Genomic DNA, 21,750 nt, shown 5'->3' with positions numbered 1-21,750 from the left:
AGACAGGATCTTACTCTGTTGCCCAGGCTGGAGTGCAATAGTGTCATCATGGCTCACTGTAACCTGGAACTGCTGTGCTCAAGGGATCCTCCCAGCTCAGCCTCCCAAGTAGCTAGGAGTACAGGTACATGCCATCATGCCTAGTTTTTTTGTGTTTTTTTTTTTTTTTTTTTTTAATTTTTGGAGAGATAAGGCCCCATCATGTTGCCCAGGCTGGTCTCAAACTCTTGGACTCAAGTGATCCTCCCACATCAGCCTCTCAAAGTGCTGGGATTGCAGGTGTTAGCCACTGCACTTCGCCTGGCCCCAGTATCCTTTGGGATCTGGAGTTTGCTGTTGAATGGGAAGGCAAGATGAAAGTCCATGTAGTCAGACTCTTATGCTGCTGGGTTGGGTCTGATTAGTAGGTTATAGATGATGTTTTTCTGTGGTGCTATATGAACCTAGTGCTCTTTGGCATCTGGGAAGGTATGGCCTTTAAAAAGCAAACTGCCATGAGAACTGCTTTACCCCAAATTTTGGTTCACAGCCTTCATTGGATTACGTATCGGGGCAAAAATAGTTAAGCTATGTGAACCTGTTTGTAAACTGGTGAGTTTGTATTGCTATTTCATAGCTAAAGTTCTGAGGTAAATGCTATTGGATCTTTGTGTCTGTGTGTGTATACATATTTAGATGTGTTTATGTGTATGTACATTTATTATATGTTGTGTCTACCAAGTTTGCTTATAAGCAAAAGAATGCTTGTAAATTAAGTAAATAAGTTCAAGAATTTTTTAAATTCACTTGATTAAGTAAATTGTTAATTTTAAAAACTAGCTTTAAAATTATTGGTAAGATAAAAATAGAAATGTCTTTAGAATTGCCAGCATACCTTTTTGTCTGGGTTTTATATTTGTCTCTGCTAGATATTTTGGGGTGTCGGGGTTTAGCATAAAATGTTATAAAACAATATACCCAGCCAAAACTAAATAGTCTTTGTGTGACTTTTTTTGATAAGTAAGACTAATTCAATGTTAGTTTAATGAAAATAGCTGAATTTTCTGAATTGTTGACAAAATACCCATGTATTTAACTTTAAAAAGTTCTTACTTAGGTGAACATCTGACCTTTGCAGGCTATAAAAAAGGTTAACAAGGAAATAACCTGAAATGATGACTAGCTTTGTCTAATATTTCAGTTTTCAGAAGTAATCTAGATAAATTGTTTGAAAAAATGAAAGAATCATGTACATGTAAATGGGATAAATGCTTGTAGCTGCACTTTTTAATGTAATTTGAAATCTTGAAGTTATTTAGGAGTGAGTAATATATGCTTTTTGGCCATCTGGGTCACTTCCAATTAAGAAAGGATTATGGGGCCGGGTGTGCTGGCTCAGGCCTGTAATCCTAGCACTTTGGGAGGCCAAGGCAGGCAGATCACCTGAGATCCAGAGTTCAAGACCAGCTTGGCCAACATGGTGAAACCCCATCTCTGCTAATAATACAAAAATTAGCTGGGCATGGTGGCAGGCACCTGTAATCCCAGTTACTTGGAAGGCTGAGGGAGGAAAATCACTTGAATCCAGGAGGCGGAAGTTGCAGCAAGCCAAGACCGTGCTATTGCATTCCAGCCTGAGTGACAAGAGCAAAACTCTATCAAAAAAAAAAAAAAAAGAAAAAAAGAAAAGAAAGAAAGAGAAAGAGAGAGAGAGACAGAGAGAGGGAGGGAGGGAGGGAAGAAGGAAAGAAAAAGAAAGAAAGAAAGAAAGAAAGAAAGAAAGAAAGAAAGAAAGAAAGAAAGAAAGAAAGAAAGAAAAAGAGAGAGAGAAAGGAAGGAAGGAAGGAAGGAAGAAGGAAGGAAAGAAGAAAGAAAGAAAGGAAGAAGAAGGAAGGAAGGAAAGAAGAAAGAAAGAAGGAAGGAAGAGAAAGAAAGAAAGAAAGAAAGAAAGAAAGAAAGAAAAGAAAGAAAAAGAAAGAAAGAAAGAAAGAAAGAAAGAAAAAGAAAAAGAAAGAAAGAAAGGAAAGAAAGAAAAAGAAAAAGAGAAAGAAAGAAAGAAAGAAAGAAAGAAAGAAAGAAAGAAAGAAAGAAAGAAAGAAAAGAAAAGAAAAGAAAGAAAGAGGGTTATGACATTGGGAAACATGTTTTTTAAAATTGTGGAATGTTCTCATCTCTAAAATGTTAATATCTGATAGCTAGTTCAGAATGTCTTACTTCCTAGGTTTTCACTAAAATTTAAAGCTACTAAGAATAAGAATTGTAATTAATATATTATTCCATATATAAAATGTGTGAGAGAAGATGTGTTTTTACAGAGAAAAACAAATTATTTTGTCTAATTCATAAGTTATGTAAAGGTTGATACAAATTATGGACTATGGTAAACTTTTGTCCTAAAATAAAATAATTGGTCATTAAAAAAAAAAAGAAAGAAAATCTAGGACAAAAACAGAAAGTCCAAGCCTGTTAGGCGGTTTGTGTGAATAAGTAGTAAAATACTCTTTAAAATCTGATAGAAAATTGGAGAAATTTCGCTAATTAACATTGCTCATAGCTAAAGCTCTTAGTATTGATGAAGGAATGCTGTAAAGAAATATATTGGCAGCTTGGCAATTTTTTTTTTTTTTAACATACTTAAGCATGAACCCAGATTTGGCATGGAGCCAAATTTTACATACATGCTTGCATTGCCTTGTTCACACTGTATATGCTATTCTGCATAGATAGTACTAGCACTAAAGTACTTACTGGTCATGTGCTTGAAGTAAATTTCTTAATTGCACAGAAGGTATAGCGGTGTTGCTGGACTTAGAGACATTAATTTATACACTAGGAACAAAATATCCAACATATGTTTGTTTTAGGCTCTGTATTATACTGTAGCCTTCAAAGTAAACTGAGTAGGTGAAAAATTGGGGGTTGGTTTCCAGTTTGTTTTTGCTTTTAATTTTTAATTATTTGCTATTTGTTCTCCTTTGGGTTTTACTTCTATATACATATATAAAAAACCATTGATATTTTTAGTTTTTAATGGAAGGCTTATATTTTGTTCTATGAATAGTCATTTTGTTTCCTATGCATTTCCAACAATTCATCATTTGCTCTATTTATCTAAAGTTCTTAAGCTATCTTTGTCAGGCCTGTAAAAATGGATAGGGGACACCAGCCATTAAAAATTTGATTGGTTTTGCTGACTCTGATGATCTAGAGAGCTACAAGAGCTTTAAGCTATGGGTCAAAAAAGAACCCCTAAAAAACAAAAAACCTTGTTTTTTTTAAATAAGTTCTGAGCAGAAATAGTACATTACTTATTTGGAAAAGTAGGTAAGAGAAATGTTTAGACAGTTTTTTTCCCCTAAGGAAATTCAATTCAATCAATAATTTGAATTGTTTTCAGATCTTTTTTTTAGGTAATGAGGAAAAACTGTGATATGGGTACAAAGTTTTAATGTTCAGGAAAGACTAGCCTTGTCCTTAAAATAAATTATATTGACTGGGATTTCTCTCAGACTATGTTAGTTGTATTTACCACTATCAAAATTAAGTGACATTCACTTGAGTTAAGTAGAAGTAAAAATGTCAGGCTTTCTAGTGATTTTTTTTATTCCAAACCTGTTATCACTATTAGGCCTTAATGTGTGTACTTGAAAACAAAATATATAATTAAAAATTAAAAGCAAAAACAAACTGGAAACCAACCCCCAATTGTTCTAGCCTGAAGATTCTGGAGTTGAAATTTACCTAATAGTTGTCAGTACTGTATCTAGAAACCAATCTTGGAAATGTATGATGATGCTCTTTTAAAATAGCAGAAAAAAAAATTCTGTGCTTATTTTTACTTTGTCCCTGTTTCAGTGTATAGTATTTAAGGGAAAAGAGATTATTTATCTTCATACTGAATTCCCAAAACTGATATTTGCATTTATCATTTTCTTAAATGATGGAGAATAAAGTTAATTGTCTTACTTTGATCACTTTGGCATTGGACCTATCACATTTTTGATGCTTTGGGTCACAGTTCTGTCACTACAATGTTAGCAATTAGATATATGCAAGGAATAATCTAACCACTTTAATACAGTGATTTAAAGTGCTGCAGGCATTAACTACTAGACACCAATTCACAGTGTTTTAATTTGTGACATGTTAGGGAGAATGACAGGACTTTCTACAATATAAATGTCCTATTAACTAATCCTTGTACTGTTAAGTTAGGACTTTGACTCTTGGGTCTAAAAAAGGCACAGACTCATGCCAAATCTTGAACATTGACAGTAGTCAAAGCCTTGTTTTCAGACCCAGGAGAAGGTGACAATCAAAATGAACAACTTGCCTGAGACACAGGGCTAGAAATTAAAACTATTCAATCCCTCTAGGCCCAGGAACTATTGTGGAAGATGTGGGTGCACGTGAGATTGTAAGGGCTAATTTTAAGGGACAAATTAGTTCAAGGTTTTCTATAAATTAAATGTTAATATCTAAAGCACACTGATACGATACCAGTATCTGGGCCACTGTGATGGAATAAAATAGTTTTCTTAGAGCAATGATTTTATCTTTAATAAAAAAATTGTAAAAGGTTATAAAAGACTTCTTACCTATGATCAAACTGATTCAAATTAGATTTGTTTATAAAATTTTGTTAAAATTAGCTTTAACATAAATGCATGAGATTCCTAAAATTCTGATGTCTTAATATATGTTATCAGTAATAATTATGATTATGTTAAATTTCTGTATGTCACAGAAATAACCAAATATTTCTTGTCAATTGTGTCTGTTGAGACTTTTCTCATCCATAATTATTTTGCTTTAATTGTTTTTAAAAACAAGCTTATCATCAGCTACAGTCTGGAACTTGCTTCTTTTGGGGAATTCATGAAAAGAATCCCTGAATGCAGGTTTCTGATAACTGGAGATTTTGCCACTGGACTAGAGAGAAAACTTCCAGGACATTAATTGAAAAGCTGATGTGTTCTTAAAGATTACTAACCCAATATGAAGCAGAGTGGGAGTTGATTGCGTGGACTGAGCTAATGGAGGACAGAAATAATTTTTATGGCTTTTTTTTTTTTTGGTTCTTTGAAACACTGCTGATTCTTTTTGTTTTGTTTTTCAGGGTCTGGAGAACACTTTTTCTTTTGAGCTATTTACAACCTTTAACAATTGAGTAGAGTATACTCTTATAAATAGAATTTGAAGCACATTTCTCTCTCTGCCTGATTTCTCTAGAATTTGTAAACTATTTGTGAATATTCTTAATTTATGGCAATATGGTTGCTTACATAAGTTCAATAATAATCTGTTTTCTTTTACAACGAGACACAGTTGGAGGAACTGGTTATTTTCCCAGGGCTTTGACTGAAATGGCCTTGTGAATGGTTCCAGGAAAGCCAATTTAAGAGACCCTATGTGGATGATGATGCTTGCTATACTTTCTGTGGGTAATCGGGCCAAATATATGGGACTGAAGCTAAGTTTGCAGGTAGGTTGGTCCTGCTATGATTTGTCTTTGGTGGAAGTGGGAGACTAGAGGGAGAAAGATTGTGTCATAGAAGGAGACTGTAGTATTAGATTAACATTTGATTCATCACCCTTAGTATGGAGCTGCTTGTAATGGCCCTCCTCAGCATGAAGCAGCCAGAAAGATCAATGACCAAATTCCCCATGATTGAGGAACTGATAAATAGAAAGGGGAGACTGAAACTGGTCCAAGTTTTCTATAGAACTAATGTTTATTATTTCTTTTGAATAAACATACAAATTGATCCCCCAAGTCTTAAAACTCAAGAAAGTTACATTTGTCTTATCTGAGTTTCTTTCTCTGGAAACCAACCATCACACCTCCCAGATAGTATCAAGGAGATGAAACTTACCAGATCACTGCATCTGGACAAAGAGATGCCAGACCCCTCACCCATCAGGATTGCCTAACTTTCCACCTACTTCCTGTCAACCAATTTATCTTCCTTACTCCTCCCTAATTCCTATTTTCTTATACATGGTTACATTTCTTCCCTGCTATATAAACTCCTAATTTTAGCTAATTTGAAAGACAGGTTTGAGACTGATCTCCTAAATCCTCAGCTGCAACATCCAATTAAAAGCCTTCTTCCATGGCAATACTCATTGTCTCTTTGATTGGCATTCTGTGCTGTGAGCAGCAGGGCCTAGACCAAATCCCTAGCATTTTGGTGACAATAAGTTGGGATCATATGATTTTGGGGCAATGCAATGTGGGTGGAAATTATGTTAGCCACTGTAGACATGGTCCTTAAAAACCTGACCCTGCAGCTCTCTTTTCCTTTCCAAGGCAACGTAGAGAGACTTGAGTTCCAGGGGGAAAGTTTTAGGATGGAGAGAAGCCCTCACTGGACTGTGATGTGAGTGAGAAACCTGTGTTAAGTTCCTGAGATATAGGTGTTTATTATTACCACAGCATAGCTTAGCTGATTTAAGAGGAGTTAAGAAGCTTCCCTTGCCTTTAAAGGTATGCTATAGGTAAGTCCAGGAATACAAAACCACTTCCAGAAAGCTCTAGGGAGCTATAGTTTGGGAGATGGAAGGTCCAGCAGACTAGAGCCAAAAGTAATACAGTTCTAGCAATTAAGCCTTTCACTTTGTGCACACAGCTGGTGCAAAAACTAGTCCCAGAGCACCTGAGCAAGGATTATTTCTAGCAACTTTCACATTACCAACTCAGAAACAATTCAGTTCTTTGTCTCCCTTGTGATGCTCCTTCTGGTAGGTTTTGACTCTCTTTTCCTCCAACACTATCCAGTCTCCTCCCCTGTATCTGCCTTTGAGGGGAGGTCACCACTGGTGAAACCAATGTGTCTTGAATTATACACTTCTATGGAAGGCCCCACTTAGTAATTCTGAAAGATTCATTATTCCCACCTATAATCTAAAGTACCTGACAACTTATCTTGCTAGAATAATCATTTTAATCTCTAGGTGAATGTCCAAGATATATATTATTGTTTATATCTTGACTGCCGTAGTTACTGTAAGCCTGCCCTAGAAAACTGTGATCTCCTTAAAAACAAGGACCACATTTTGTATCTTCATCATCTCTTTGTGTCCAGCACCAAGTGTGATGCTTGGTGCGAAGTGATGTGTGCTTCATAAAGGCAGGACCAAGGTCTTCACCTCCACCCTAATACACCCAACAGTTCTTTTCTGCTTTTCACCGTGCTTGTGGTGGTGGTTTGACTGGAGTTGGAGGCTGTGTTTTGCCATATGTATCTGCCAATATTTCTCTTCAGAGAATTTTACCTAGGATGACCTCTTCAAGGTGGCACAAGAGAATGCCTGAGGGACATGTCTCTCAACCCCATGTCCATTAACTGTAACAAAATAGTTGCCTCATGGCTGGAACACTCCTTTATCCCTGCTGGCAGCACCCAATAGCTCTGCTGGGCCAGTAGGGTGAAGTCATAATTGGAGCACACTTTGCTTATAGAGATTAGTTGCAAATGCCAAGTTCAAGGGAGACTGGCCACTGCACCCAAAATAAACCTGGGAAGCAGCCCTTCTTATAATTTTCTCTCAACTGAGGGAGATAGTCCAAGAAAAAGAATTCTGGGGACCCAGATATAGAGAGAGCATAGAATCACAGATATTCAAAGATGAAGGGGCCTTAAGATCATTTTCCAATCTCCTTACTTTACAGGTGAGAAAATGGAGGTCCAGAGAGAAAAGTGACTCACCCAAGCTGAAAACAATTGCAGGAAGAAAAGCCAGGATAGAAGTGGGCTGTTAGAAACCTTGGTAGTGCACTTTTGATTTCACTCTTAAAATGCTCAAATGTCTTTTTCTGACAACATGTAGGGAGACCTGAGGTTGGACCTAAAGACACTAGATGTAATACCCACCATATATTGTATTCTGTGATTCACACAAGTTAATCTAAATTTACCTCAAAAACCCAGTACCATATTTTGTCGAGTAGGCAACTGAGGCTCGGAGCAGGATGCCAACTTGCCCAAGGACACTCAGTGGCTCAAAGCTTATCTTTATCAGCTGTTTCAAGGCCCCAGGTTCCTGACAACATTCCAGGTGAAAGGACAAGCTGGAGCCATTGAGAAACAAATGAGCATCTTGTAAACCCCAAATATAAGACCTTGCTAAACACCAGAGCTTGCCCACAGCCAAGTTGTGAGACTTAAAATTTGTCTTTAGGGCATACAGCCACATTCACTCACCCCCCCCCACACACACCAAGGCTTCTGGAACATTTCTTTCTGCTTTAGATGTCTATTTCCAAGTGGTTAAAAAAAAAATACTGGCTGAGCATGAGAATCCCAAAATTTTGAGTTTTGCTCTGCTATCAACATCTTGCATGCTCTTTGTAGAGTTACTTTACCTTTCTTTCCTTTAACATCTTTATATCTGAAAAAACGATGAAGGAGTACACTAAAGATGAGGAACTGAGTCACCGCAATGCCAAATGTAAGAAGCTGTGGGGCAAAATTTGGATGTTTGCGTTGGAAATTATTCTGAAGCCACAGACAGGGCTAAAAGGTAAGTATGAATAATTAGTAATTCTTGCCATAGACAGATTAAACTGTTGACATCACATAGGACAAGAATTTGCCACCAATAGATGAGAGGATTATTGATGTCCTTGAACTGGAAATGAATGAGCTAATTGGTTAGTTACTTATTCACCCTAACCCAGAAAGCTGCAGCTTGTGAAAAAAGTTTTTGCTGGTAACACACAGGAAATAGAAAATTTAGTATTTTTCCCAGTGGAAAAGCACTCTTGTATCACCAAGCAGAAGAGAACATGATGTCTTTTCTTTTGATGTAATTTAGGACGATTCACAAAGTGTTCATAGCAGGGAAGCTGATGGAAAACTGACAGGCCCCTAGACTTGAGAGATGCTCTCTAAGTTTAAAAAGGAAACAGCTTATTATAAAATTTATTTGAATCCTACAACCTTCCCATATCTGTGTAACTAGCAAAAAGACAAGCTGCAACCAGAGAGGTAAAGTATCAATTTATGTCATATTTTTTTATTGAGAATCTCCTCTGAGCTGTGTACTATGTTAGGCAGAGAAAACAAACAATAAGCAAGACACAGTCCCTGACTCCATGCGATTAACAGGGAGGCTAGGAAAAGTCATCTCTGCTTGGACAACTCCTTTCCAGAAATACCTCTCTTTTCTTGAAGAGACATGCACTTGTACATATTATAATAAATGAATAAATATGTATAAATAATATATTTATATGTTATATAAATATATATTTTCTATTTTATAAAAATATTCTACCATTTTATGTGTAATATATAATATATAAATATATAACATATTCTAGATGTATATCTCATATATAATATATAAATATGTTAGTATATTAATATAGAATATTTATATAACCTATTTTTGTATAGTGTATTATATCTAAAATATTACATACTGTACATATATAAAATATATAATCTATACATTTTGTATATACATATATATAAAACCTATATTAAGCCACTGAAGTTTCAGAGTTTATTTGTTCCTTTGGTTAGAATTTCCCTAAGAAATACATCCTACAGTATGCCCGACAGATGAATAAACCAGAAAATGCAACTCAATGCAATTTTGTGTCATGATAGGACTGAGTTCTACGTGTTATCAGAACATAGGTCTGGGAACCAGAGAAGACATCTTGCTGAAACCGCCAATACGAACTAGCTCCTCAAAAGTGTGTGGATAGGGTGGATCTGGGAGGAAATCAGTGTAAATGACAGGTGCAAAGTCCCAGAGGAAAGTAGCAACATGGCTCCTTCCCTAAAAAGCAAAGAGATGAGCGCTTACAGCTGAGATTCAAACAAGGAATGGAAAGTAGAGAGGATGGAGTGGTAAATAAGGGCCAGATCATGGCACAGTAAACGTTTTGACTTTGACATGAAGGCATTGGGGATCACAGGGCAATGGCACTGTCTGATTATTCTGGATTAGGGGAAGCAAGACCAGAAGGAGGGGAGCACGCCTATCCCATACATTAATACTTCCCACTGTCAGGTTCAAAGTAAGAAGTGAATATTTACCTGTTACATGACGGATGAACAAATGAATGAACCATTTCAGAGCCTGTTACACTATTTAGGTTAAAGAAGATTGGGTTTACACAACGGTAATGAAAGTAGAGATATCCCGATATGGATCTATTTAAAATATTTAGAAAAGAAGTGGTGGGGCATGGTGGCTCACGCCTATAATCCCAGCACTTTGGAAGGCTGAATCAGGCAGATTACTTGAGGTCAGGAGTTCAAGACCAGCCTGGCCAACATGGTGAAGTCCTGTCTCTACTAAAAATACAAAAATTAGCCAGGCGTGGTGGTGCACACCTGTAACCCCAGTTACTCGGGAGGCTGAGGCAGGAGAATCGCTCGAACCTGGGAGATGGAGGTTGCAGTGAGCCAAGATCACACCACTGCAGTCCAGTGTGGGTGAAAGAGCAAGACTCTGTCCAAAAAAAAAAAGAATGACTAAATGGACATAGGAGTTCAGAGATGGCTTTCAGGTTAGTTTTTCTTGGTGAGTTGCTACTTGCGTATGTAACAATTGCCATGTTTTTGGAGCTATTCTGAGTGTTTACACATGATAATTCATTTAACCCTCATAAAGACCCTATGAGTTAAGTAATATCAATATCAGATGAGAAAAAGGAAGCACAGAGGGGCTAATAATTTATTCCAGGTCACACAGCAAGTGACTATTAGATCTGGGAGTTAAATTCAAACAATCTGTCTTTGGTGTGTACTATCCTGGGTATGAGGTTTGTGTTTGCTATTAGAAGTCATAGGAGAAGAATTTGCATTAAGAAGAAGAAAATGAGTTGAAATTGAGACTTGTGAAATTTAAGTTTTCTGTGGAATACCCCAGTGGGAATAGCAATTAGGCAAGTGAATATTTATAATAAAATTAATAAAAACTCTAAGAAAATGATTACAAAAAAAACTGAGAGTTCATTGCAGTTAGAAAAAAACTACTAATAAAAGAAGCAACTACATGAGTATAAACAATCTGAGATGAAAGTGTTGGGGGTATAGAAGACAGGAGTGGACTTTCAGGATGTGCATAAAGAAAGTAAGAAGATTAGAAAGGAGGCCAGACAGAGACATTTCATGAAGGAGGGCCTGGAATTTAACAGTATTGCTATGGTACATTATGCCTGTGTGTTGTTCTCTATGTAATTTGTTTAGCAATTAATGCTACAGTAACTATTTAATACCAGAGTAACTATTTATGATTTTCATACCACAGGGTGTGTTTAGTTGTTTAAACTTATTTTTTTTTTGTAATAAATCTATAAAGGAACCCCACTACACATTGAAGAGGAAAGGTGTTTGAGCCAAATAAGTAATAATTTTACACACATTTTGGTTATAACAACCTCTTGAAGAATAGCTGGAACAGAGCTGAGTCCTGCTTGAGTGTTTATGTATTTCATTACAAACAATAGTTAACATTTATTGAGCACTTACCCTGTTCTGAGCACTGTGAAAACATTCCACACACATTCTCTTTTTTAATCCTCTTAACAAACTCATGAACTCGGTAAAATGTGTATTTTGCATTTCCATTTTGCATATGGGGACACAGAGGTTTAGAGAAGTGAAAGAAACTGTCCAAGGACCCAGGAGTGGTGAGGTTAGCAGAGGCACCTCCACCCAAGCCTTCTGACCTTTACTTCCACCCAGTGCTCTCTCTGTCTCCTAATCTGGCAAACTCAGTCTGGGCCACACTGTGTGCTTCTTAACTAGAAAGTTTCCCAATGGTCATAGTTTGTTCTCTATGTTTGTAGTTCAAGACTAACCATTGCTCTGTAGCTGCCCTTTTCCCCACTGGCTTATCTTTGGACCGACTGGGAGGTGAAGGACACTGTCCTTGAGTGTGCAATTCCCAATTGGCTACTTCTGGTGAACTTGATTTCTCATTTTGGGGCCTAGGAGGGTCATCATTGCCTAAGAACATTCCAGAGTTTACTTAAGGCAAACTATGAAAAAGGTAAATTCTGTGCTTTCTTCCTTTCATTCCACTTCAGTAACTGCCTTTTTACTGGTGTTACTCAAATTCTCCGGCTTTCTTACCCTTTAAATAATTTTACTGAGCCTCCACTCCACATCTGGATTTGTGATCTATGTTGGACATATAACGATAAATAAGACAAATTTTATTAGTGGTTTCAGGTATGTAAACAAGTTAGTATGGTACAGCAATGATAAATGTGATAAAAAAGATCCTTCAAGATAGAGAGAAGCACCAGGTAGGGAGTAATCAACCAGTCTTAAGAGAGAGGGTTTGATAGTTAAGGGTAAACTTCCCAGGGCTAGAAAAAGTTAAGCTAGCTTTTGAAGGATAAAAGATTCCCTAGACTGGATTTGGGGGTGATGTTAAATAGTAGGTAGAAGAATCAGTCTATTTAGCAGTGCAAGGTCTATATTAACAGGGCACGTACTGGAAACTGTGAGTGGTTTATTATGGCTGGGGCACAGGCTGTGAGATGGAGAGAAATAGGAAGTGAAGCTGAAGAGGCAGGAACTGTCAGATTAAGGAGGGTTGTGTGTATCATGCTGAAGAGTTTGAACTTTCTCCCATTCTTCTCACTGAGAAAAGCCAAAGGAAGATTTTAATCAGGGCAGCAGCATTATGCGAGTTTGGTTCTGAAAGTTTATTCTGGGGGCTTTTATGATCCACTAGGACAGAGTCTAGAGACATGGTTTGAACATTGGGCCAGTGTAATAGATAGTGAGGGCCTAAATTAATGCGGAGGCAGTGGGAAGAAAGACAAGTGTTTTGAGAAGTATTGATGAGACAGCCATGGTACTGGATGGGAATGTTGTTGGCCTTAGAGTTGTTAGGTTTATAAAATAAAAAAAAAATCACGAATGGTGATACCATTCACTGAGAAAGGGATGCCAGCTCTACCAGTTTGGGAGGTGCGAAAATAAATAATAAGTGTAACTTCAAACATGTTTTCATTTGAAGTTCCAATAACACATCCAGGTAGAGGTAATGAATTGGGGGTTAAAAATATAGATTTGAAGCTTAGGAGAAAAATCTGGACTGGAGATAGCAATTCAAGTTATAAGCACAAACATGGTAAGCAAAACCAATTTTTTTTTAAAGGTATAAACTTTATTCTACAGAGTGAGAAGAGAGCTGGAGAGAGGGTGGGCATTTATGGCATGTCAATGTTTAAGAGTAAATAACGGAAGAAGAGACAGATAAATAATTTCCTGGAGATATAAGAGAAACCGGGAGAGAAAAGTTTCATGGAAGGCAAGAAAAGAAAGAGTTTAAAGGAGTTAAATGTCAACAGAACAGCAGGGAGTGAGACACAGAGTGAAAAGGGTCAGCAGGCTGTGCCAGTTAGTGGGTCACTAGAGACCCTGGAAGAACAGTTTCTCTGAAGAGATGAGGCCCATAGCCAATTAGCAGTAGGTTAGGAAATAAAAGTTGAGCAAGGGGAAGGAGAAAATGCAGACTACTAATTTAAGAAGCTGAGGTTAGAGAGGGTAAGTGATTTTGTGGAAGGTAATAAGGCTCCTCAGTGGTATTATCTGGAACTTTATGTCAAGTGGTCTGACTCATTAAAATGCCTTTTGGGACTTTCTGTTTATTTAGGTATGTATTAGTCACCTACTCTGTTCTAGACACCTTGGAGTTAGACACCTTAGATATTATAGCCTACAAAGTGAGTTATGGATGACTATCAAGAACTGTGAAGGGTCTGAAACTTACTTGCAAGCTAACAAGGTAGCCTATGCAGTGTCATAGGTATTGGCACATGGCATGAGATTTCGGAGTCAGAGACAAAAGACATCTGGTTACTTACAACAATAACAGTAACCAGTGACTTCATTTTCTCAAGCCGATCCCTGGGCCTCAATTCACATAGGGTGATATGAATAGGGCCATGTGATGCCTGTACCTGTGATGCATAGTGTTACAGGAAAGAAATACTGAGTTTAGCAAATTTGGATCTTTTATAACTGGCAGTGCACATGCCTAATCTTTGCCCCAGAGAGAGAGACATTACCTTTATTATATTGGACAGTAAAGAAACTTCTCTCTGTTTTGAAGGGACACATGATCTCTAGCTTCCAAGGCTTCTACACAACCTTGGAAAATCACTTCAGAACAAAGAGAGGCAGTGCCTCTGTCTACAAGATGTGCAGAAATTCTGGAAACTCATAGAAAATTGTCTCTTAACAATGAGGTGGTAAAGGTAACAAGTTGCCTACCCAATATATATGTATTTTTTTCACTTAGCAACAAAACTAAATATATGTCAAGCAACAATGTACTTAATTGAAGACAATGTGGTAGCTGGAGCTCAAGCAGCCTTCTTGTAGCCTTAAACAGTATAGCTACATAGGCCAGGCGTGGTGGCTCATGCCTGTAATCCCAGCACTTTGGGAGGCCGAGGCAGGCAGATCACGAGGTTAGGAGATCGAGACCATCCTGGCTAACACCATGAAACCCCATCTCCACTAAAAATACAAAAAATTAGCCGGGCCTGTTGGCAGGCGCCTGTAGTCCCAGCTACTCGGGAGGCTGAGGCAGGAGAATAGCGTGAACCCAGGAGGCGGAGCTTGCAATGAGCCAAGATCACCCACTGCACTCCAGCCTGGGCGACAGAGCAAAACTCTGTCTCAAGGAAAAAAAAAAAAAAAAAGATTATAGCTACATAACAAAAAGGGTAAAGCATAATAACAGGAGTCTAGGTCCCTGATGACTTTGTGGCACTGTTACAGCAGCTATGGACCACTCAGCTGCGGATTTGATGTAGGTGGATAAGTATTATGTGTTTAAGCCATCATAGTTGGGTTCTGTTATTCACAACCATATACAAATAGTTACTATTAGCAAATAAATGAAAATACTAATTTGGAAGAAGAAAAGAGTACTAGATAGTAAGATATCTGAGACCAGAATTATAGTCATAGTAATTACTAACTTACTGTGTTAATTTGTCAATTGACTTGTGAGTTTTATATTTTATATTTCTCAGCTTAATATTATGAACTTCATAGCTCTAACTTTTGGTATACTGATTTCTATTTACTTGGGTACATATCCAGTTGTGGGATTGCTGGATCATATGGATAATTCCATTTTTAGTATTTTGAGGAACCTCCATACTGTTTTCCAAAATGCCTGTTCTAATTTATAATGCCACCAACAGTGTGTATGGATTCGCTTTTGTCCACATCCTCGCCGACACTTGTTATCTTTCATCATTTTGGTAATAGCCAATATAATAGGTGATATCTTATTATGGCTTTAGTTTGCATTTCTATGATTAAAAATGTTGAGGATTTTTTTCATATAGCTGTTGGCCATTTGTATTTCTTCTTTTGAGAGATGTCTATTCAGATTCTTTGCCCATTTTTAAAATTGGGTTCTCTGTTTTCTTGTAATTGAATAGTTTTGAGTTCCTTGTCTATTTGGGATATTAGCTCTTTAACAGTTATGATTTGCAATATGATTTGCAAATATTTTCTCCTAATCTGTGGGTGATCTCTTCACTCTGTAATTGTTTCTTGTGCTGTGCAGAAGCTTTTTAGTTTGATGCAATTCCATTTCTTTATTTTTGCTTTTGCTGCCTGTGCTTTTGAAGTCATGCCTAAGACCAGTATAATGAAGCTTTCCCCCTACATTTTCTTCTAGTAGCTTTATAGATTCAGGTGTTACATTTAAGTTGTTAATCCATTTTGAGTCAATTTTTGTAAAAATGGTTAGATAAGAGTCTATTATTATTCTTCTGTACATGGATATCCAGTTTTCCCAATATGATTATCTTTTTTAAAAAAATTTCTTTTTTTATCCTTCAAAGCTCATTTCTTTTTTTTTTTTATCCTTCAAAGCTCATTTGATCTATATCCCATTTTCTCTTCAACAGGAGCCCATCTGAAAAATAATTCCATAAACAATACAGATAATAGCTTAATTTGCTACTTCCCTGCCCCCCAAAATAAGAATATGTGTACTTTAGAGATGCCTTAACCTAGGGGTATGACTTTTTTGGGGGGTGATATCTTTACTATTATTATCATTATACTTTAAGTTCTGGAATACATGTGCAGAACGTGCAGGTTTGTTACATAGTTATACATATGCCATGGTGGTTTGCTGCACCCATCAACCAGTCATCTACATCAGGTATTTCTCCTAATGCTATCCCTTCCCTACCCCTCACCCCCTGACAGGCCCCAGTGTGTGATGTTCTCCTCCCTGTATCCATGTGTTCTCATTCTTCAGCTCCCACTTATGAGTGAGAACATGTGGTGTTTTGTTTTCTGTTCCTGTGTTAGTTTGCTGAAGATGATGGTTTCCAGCTTCATCCATGTCCCTGTGAATGACATGAACTCATCCTTTTTTATGGCTGCATAGTATTCCATGGTGTATATTTGCCACATTTTCTTTATCCCATCTATCATTGATGGGCATTTGGGCTGGTTCAAAGTCTTTTCTATTGTGAACAGTGCTGCAAGAAACATACGTGTGCATGTGTCTTTATAGTAGAATGATTTATAATCCTTTGGGTATATACCCAGTAATGGAATTGCTGGGTCAAATGGTTTTTCTGGTTCTAGATCCTTGAGGAATTGCCACACTGTCTTCCACAATGGTTGAACTAATTTCACCCCTACCAACGTGTAAAAGCATTCCTATTTCTCCATATCCTTTCCAACATCGGTTTTTTCCTGACGTTTTAATGATCCAATTAAACTAAAGAGCTTCTGCAAAGCAAAAGAAACTATCATCAGAATTTACAGGCAACCTACAGAATGGGAGAAAATTCTTGCAATCTATCCATCTGACAAAGGGCTACTATCCAGAATGTACAAAGAACTTAAATAAATTTACAAGAAAAAAAACAAACAACCTCATCAAAAAGTGGGCAAATGATATGAACAGACACTTCTGAAAAGAAGATATTTATGCAGCCAACAAACATATGAAAAAAAGCTCATCATCTCTGGTCATTAGAGAAAAGAAAATCAAAATCACAATGAGATACCATCTCACACCAGTTAGAATGGTGATCATTAAAAAGTCAGGGGTATGACTTTTTAATGTTTCCCAACATGCGTAAGTTTGGTAAGGGAGGAACTTAACTGAAACATGTTATAATAATGCAAATAGCTTGTGTGTCATAGCTTCTATGTCCCTAGTGCTTAGCATGGATGCTGACATGCATAATTCCTCAATAAATATTTGTTGAATGAATGAAAACACAGCAGCATTTTAGAAAATAGAAACTTAAGAGAAAAAAAAATCAGGGCACGACCCACTTTGATCTTATCTACTACCTCCACTGCCATGCAAAGTGTGACCCAGAAGATTTCATGTAAAATAAATCCTTTATAATCCAAAATAGATGAGATCAGACAGAAAAAAAGATATTTAAGTTAAAAGGTTTCTGATTATCTTTTTTTTATTTTTTAAGGAATGGTAGGTCATTTGTTCATTGGAAACATAGCTGTCAGTTTAAATTATGCTATCGTTTGAATAAATTGATATTGGATAACGAGGTTTCACTGAATCACTGAATGGCTACATATACTTTTTTCCTCTGGGCTAAATAATTTCAATTCCTCTAACCTTTTCTCATGAATTCTATTTTCTAGCTCTTAATCACTCTTTTGTTCTCCCATGAAATTGAATTAAAAAATGTTAAGCAGCAACAAATATCACAGGATGATTTTTATATGAACATTAGCTCTATGTTCACCTTTAAATATATCATGCCATTGGTGGTGCTACTATCAGATTTAATATTTTATGATATACTAGAATACTTTTCTGTCTTACTAATGTCTGGAATTGTCTCTTAGTTTATAGTAGTCTGTGGGTGCATGATTCTAGCTATATAGATATTACCAAGTAGGCAAATAATTAGTATCAGGCAAACCAAACAGCAGTTGGCAGATAGAATATTCTAATGTCCAATCTGGATATTTCATTTTTTCATTCATGAATCTGCACATACATTCATTCAGTTGTCATGTATTATTTCCTTATTCTGTGACAGGCTCTGAGCTAAATCCTGGTATAGAGAAAAAATGGAGTTCAGAGCAGTCCTCAGCTGTCTATTAAAGAAACAATTATAATAGAACATGATCAAGCACAAAGATATCAAGACAGGGCCGGGCGCGGTGGCTCACGCTTGTAATCCCAGCACTTTGGGAGGCCGAGGCGGGCGGATCACGAGGTCAGGAGATCGAGACCACAGTGAAACCCCGTCTCTACTAAAAATACAAAAAAATTAGCCAGGCGTGGTGGCGGGCGCCTGTAGTCCCAGCTACTCGGAGAGGCTGAGGCAGGAGAATGGCGTGAACCCGGGAGGCGGAGCTTGCAGTGAGCCGAGATCGCGCCACTGCACTCCAGCCTGGGTGACAGAGCGAGACTCCGTCTCAAAAAAAAAAAAAAAAAAAAAAGATATCAAGACAGGATGCTACACAAATATAAGAATGTACCTCAATGCAGTTGACATCAGGTGTCTTGAAGGATAAGCAATTAGCCAGAAAAGAAGAGATGATTGGCCAATTGCTACCTTGAGTGATACCAACATATAATATATTCTAGTGATTACAACAAAAGAGTTGTAAGTTTGAGGGAGATTGTTTTATCTGTTCTTGCCATGACACAGGACCATGACTGAAATGCAGATCCTTCCCTGTGTACTATGTTGGATGCTAGAGATAGAGCAGAGAACAAGCTAAATATGGCCAGGGCTTAATGTCTAGAGGAAGAGACACAGCACTGAACTAATGGTGAAAATCAGAATGACCTATTTTTACTTAGGACATTCTGAGTTTATTCCCTTTTTCTAGCTTAATTAATAACCATCCTCCCTTTCACTCTTGAAAGTCCCAGTTTGAATAATAAAGTTATATGGTCATTTTTCTGGGACAATGTGATCATTGCCACCCTAGAGGTAAGATAGAATAGGATGGGAGTCCTGGGGGAAGAACATCAAACAGAAACTTCTAACTCAGTTGGTGGGCCAGTACACTGATATTACAGATGACATATTTCTAGAAATTTCCAAATAGTAACAATGAGGCAAATCTCTTGCCAGACTTTTTAAAAATCCAAACTATCCAAGTGGCTGTTTTAATAGTCTGGTCCAAGCAAGCATTGATAACTCAGTTACACTGGTATGAAAATGAAGATATCAAATGAGAAATCAAGTTGTGTTCATGAGAAGTCAGTTTTTCTTCTGTGCAATTAAGAGAGAGGCACAATCAATAGTGTATGCTTTTGGAAGGGTAAAAATATCAATGGATTCACAACATTAAGCAGGTCTGAATGTCTGGCCATTCTGCTGGAAGAATGTTTGGGCTGCCATTGAAATGAATCCTGAAGCCACACAAATGAAAATCTATTTCAGAATTTCTTGCAGAGCCTGGAAATATTCAAGTAAAATGCTTGTGCACATTTAGAAAGACATAGATGCACATATAATGACTCCAGGTATTTTTTTCCCCATTAAATGAATATAGATACCTTGGAAAAAGAAACATGAACATTTAGATTTCAAAAGGCAAAACATACTTGAGATTGGATTGAATTGACAAACAATGTTCTATAAAAATGAATCTTGTCTTCTCTTTGTGAGGTTGAGGGAGGGGTTCCTTGAGCTGAGAGTAATCCAGTCAGGAGACCCCAGTAAGCTAAAGAGGAAAGGGACTAAAGAGACATCTGTCCTCATTTATCCAATTATCATTCTCAACTTTCTGTAGCTACAGGTCCACTTGAGAAAAAAGGACAGGCTCTGAGAAGAGTCAGGATGACTTTTAGAGAGTCAGGATTAGAAGAAGAAAGAAAGAGAAAAGCAATATTTTTAGCATCTCTACATGTCGGGTACTGGGCTGAGTACTTGCCATATAATACTTTTTTTATTTCAAGAATGACCCATTGGTAGATATGACCTGGGAAGCCCACGGCTCAGGAAGGCTAAGTCCAAATTTAGACCATATACAACTGATTGCAGGCATCTCAGTTAAAGCCCAGTTTAGTCAAACTCCAATGATTGTCTTATTTCTTCTATTTATTCCTTAAGGCATTTCTGAGGTCAAAAAATAATTTTTGATAGGTGAAATTGGTTAAAAGAAAGGGGATTCCAGATGAAGAGATGGTGAATTAAGGTGTTATTTTACCCAGGGCTAAAATGTGTTTATAAAAATGTACCTTAGAATCTTCCATTATTGCCACAAGTTGCCATAAATATAGCAGATACATTCTTGCAACAGAACAAAACAAAAAAAATAGAAAAAAAGATGAAATTAAAGAACACTATCATGTTCTCTGTAAAAGAAGAACCAGAACATTAATCATGGGACCTATATCAGTTAGACTTCTTTGCTGCAAGCAATAAATGCCATTTTTGGTTCACTTAAGCAAACAAAGAAGGAAAAGCCAAAGAACTGAGTTGTAGAATGCACAAGAGCTGGGACAGCTCCTGGAATCAAGGAAGCAAAACGGCCAGTTTATTTATTTATTTTTTTTCTGGGAGCTATGATCAGCATAAAGATCCAAACTGCAGAAAGAGAGAATCAAGAAGCTCCAGCTTGGATATGGCCCACCCCTTGATGAGTGGAGCAAGGTACCTTGATTGCCAGTGACAGAGATAGTTCCCTAGAGCAAAATCCATATTAAAAATCACATGATGTCATCAAAGAAACATCTTAGGACATCTCTTCTCTTACTACTATAGCTTTAAATGTCCTTTCCCTGTATGTTAGCTTCCTAGGGCTGCTATGACAAAGTAACACCGATTGGGTAGTTTAAGAAAACCAAGAAATTTATTGTTTTATAGTTCTAGAGGTTAGCAATCTGAAATTATGGTGTCAGCTGGGCCATGCTGCCTTCTAGGGAAAATCCTTCCTTGCCTCTTTTTAGTTTCTGGTGGCTCCTGTCAACCCTTGTCTTTTCTTGGCTTCAGTCTCTGCTTCCATCAACACATGGATTTTTTCCCTGTGTGTGTCTGAGCACATGCTCTCTCCTTTTTAAGAATACCAGTCATTGGATTTAGAACACATCCCAATCTACTATGACCTTATCTTAACTAGTTACATCTGCAAAGACCATATTTCCAAACAAGTTGCCATTTTGCACTTCGAGGTAGACGTGAATTTTGGGGTGATACTTTTCAAACCTTTATACTTTGTCTTCCTTTGGAAACATTTGGTTTTCTCTATCACAAACTAACTATCCTGTCCTCTAATTTACAAATTAAATGTGTTTTTATATAGAGCTATGGTTCTTCAAGGGTAAGGACAAGGTCATGTCCATCTTTGCTTATTCAGCATCTAATAGAGTGTCTGGTATATTGTAAGCACAAAAGCAGTTTATTGAATGAATGAATAAATAAACCAAAAATGAATTATTCAACTAATAGGAGACATAAGAAAAAAAAAACTACAAAGGAATCAGGAATGGCACTTGGCATGTATCCTTATACAAGATTATAGAGTTCCACGGTCCCGTCATATACCCAAACAACACTATTGCAGAAACAGCAAATAAAAGCAAGTTTCCTCTTCCCCACAAGGGTTTATAATGGCCTGAATATTGAGAAAATTGACCTTGCTTCCACTTTGATTCTTACAAGTTCTCAGATAAAATAGACAATTTACAACTTCCATGTATTTTCTCTATATTTCTCAACTAGTTTGCCTTTTCCTAGTGCGGTTACATCATGCAACCCTGTTTACCTCCTCCGGCCTTGGCCAGCTTCCTTTA

At 37.1% G+C, this 21,750-nt stretch overlaps 1 protein-coding gene and 1 long non-coding RNA gene across 25 annotated transcripts in view; one reads left to right on the top strand and one right to left on the bottom strand.

The window, feature by feature from the left end:
• The window catches only part of LOC134737143 (uncharacterized), a 517,224-nt gene that overhangs the window by 257,746 nt on the left and 237,728 nt on the right, over positions 1 to 21,750 (bottom strand). The window lies entirely within an intron of this gene.
• Positions 1 to 21,750, top strand: part of LOC129486808 (serine/threonine-protein kinase Nek4-like) — a 99,379-nt gene that overhangs the window by 67,637 nt on the left and 9,992 nt on the right. For 14 of the 24 annotated variants that reach the window (XR_010121770.1, XR_010121762.1, XR_010121761.1 and 11 more), the window contains one exon: positions 3 to 1,614. The exons of 2 other annotated variants lie outside the window; for them this stretch is intronic. Coding sequence is in view for 8 of the 22 variants with exons in the window: in XM_063642968.1 (XP_063499038.1) it covers positions 3 to 41 (39 nt within the window). In the remaining 14 variants the exon portion in view is untranslated. Of the gene's footprint in view, positions 1 to 2; positions 1,615 to 5,098; positions 6,247 to 6,273; positions 6,556 to 7,654; positions 7,753 to 8,390; positions 9,252 to 21,750 lie in introns of those variants that run through there. 8 more of the 24 variants (XM_063642963.1, XM_063642956.1, XM_063642957.1 and 5 more) reach the window with 7 other exon arrangements.

The sequence above is a fragment of the Symphalangus syndactylus genome, chromosome 7 (genome assembly GCF_028878055.3).
Source record: "Symphalangus syndactylus isolate Jambi chromosome 7, NHGRI_mSymSyn1-v2.1_pri, whole genome shotgun sequence".
Classification (NCBI taxonomy): domain Eukaryota; kingdom Metazoa; phylum Chordata; class Mammalia; order Primates; family Hylobatidae; genus Symphalangus; species Symphalangus syndactylus.
The sequence above is the reverse complement of the archived record's forward strand: the minus strand, read 5'-3'. Positions and strand labels throughout refer to the sequence as shown.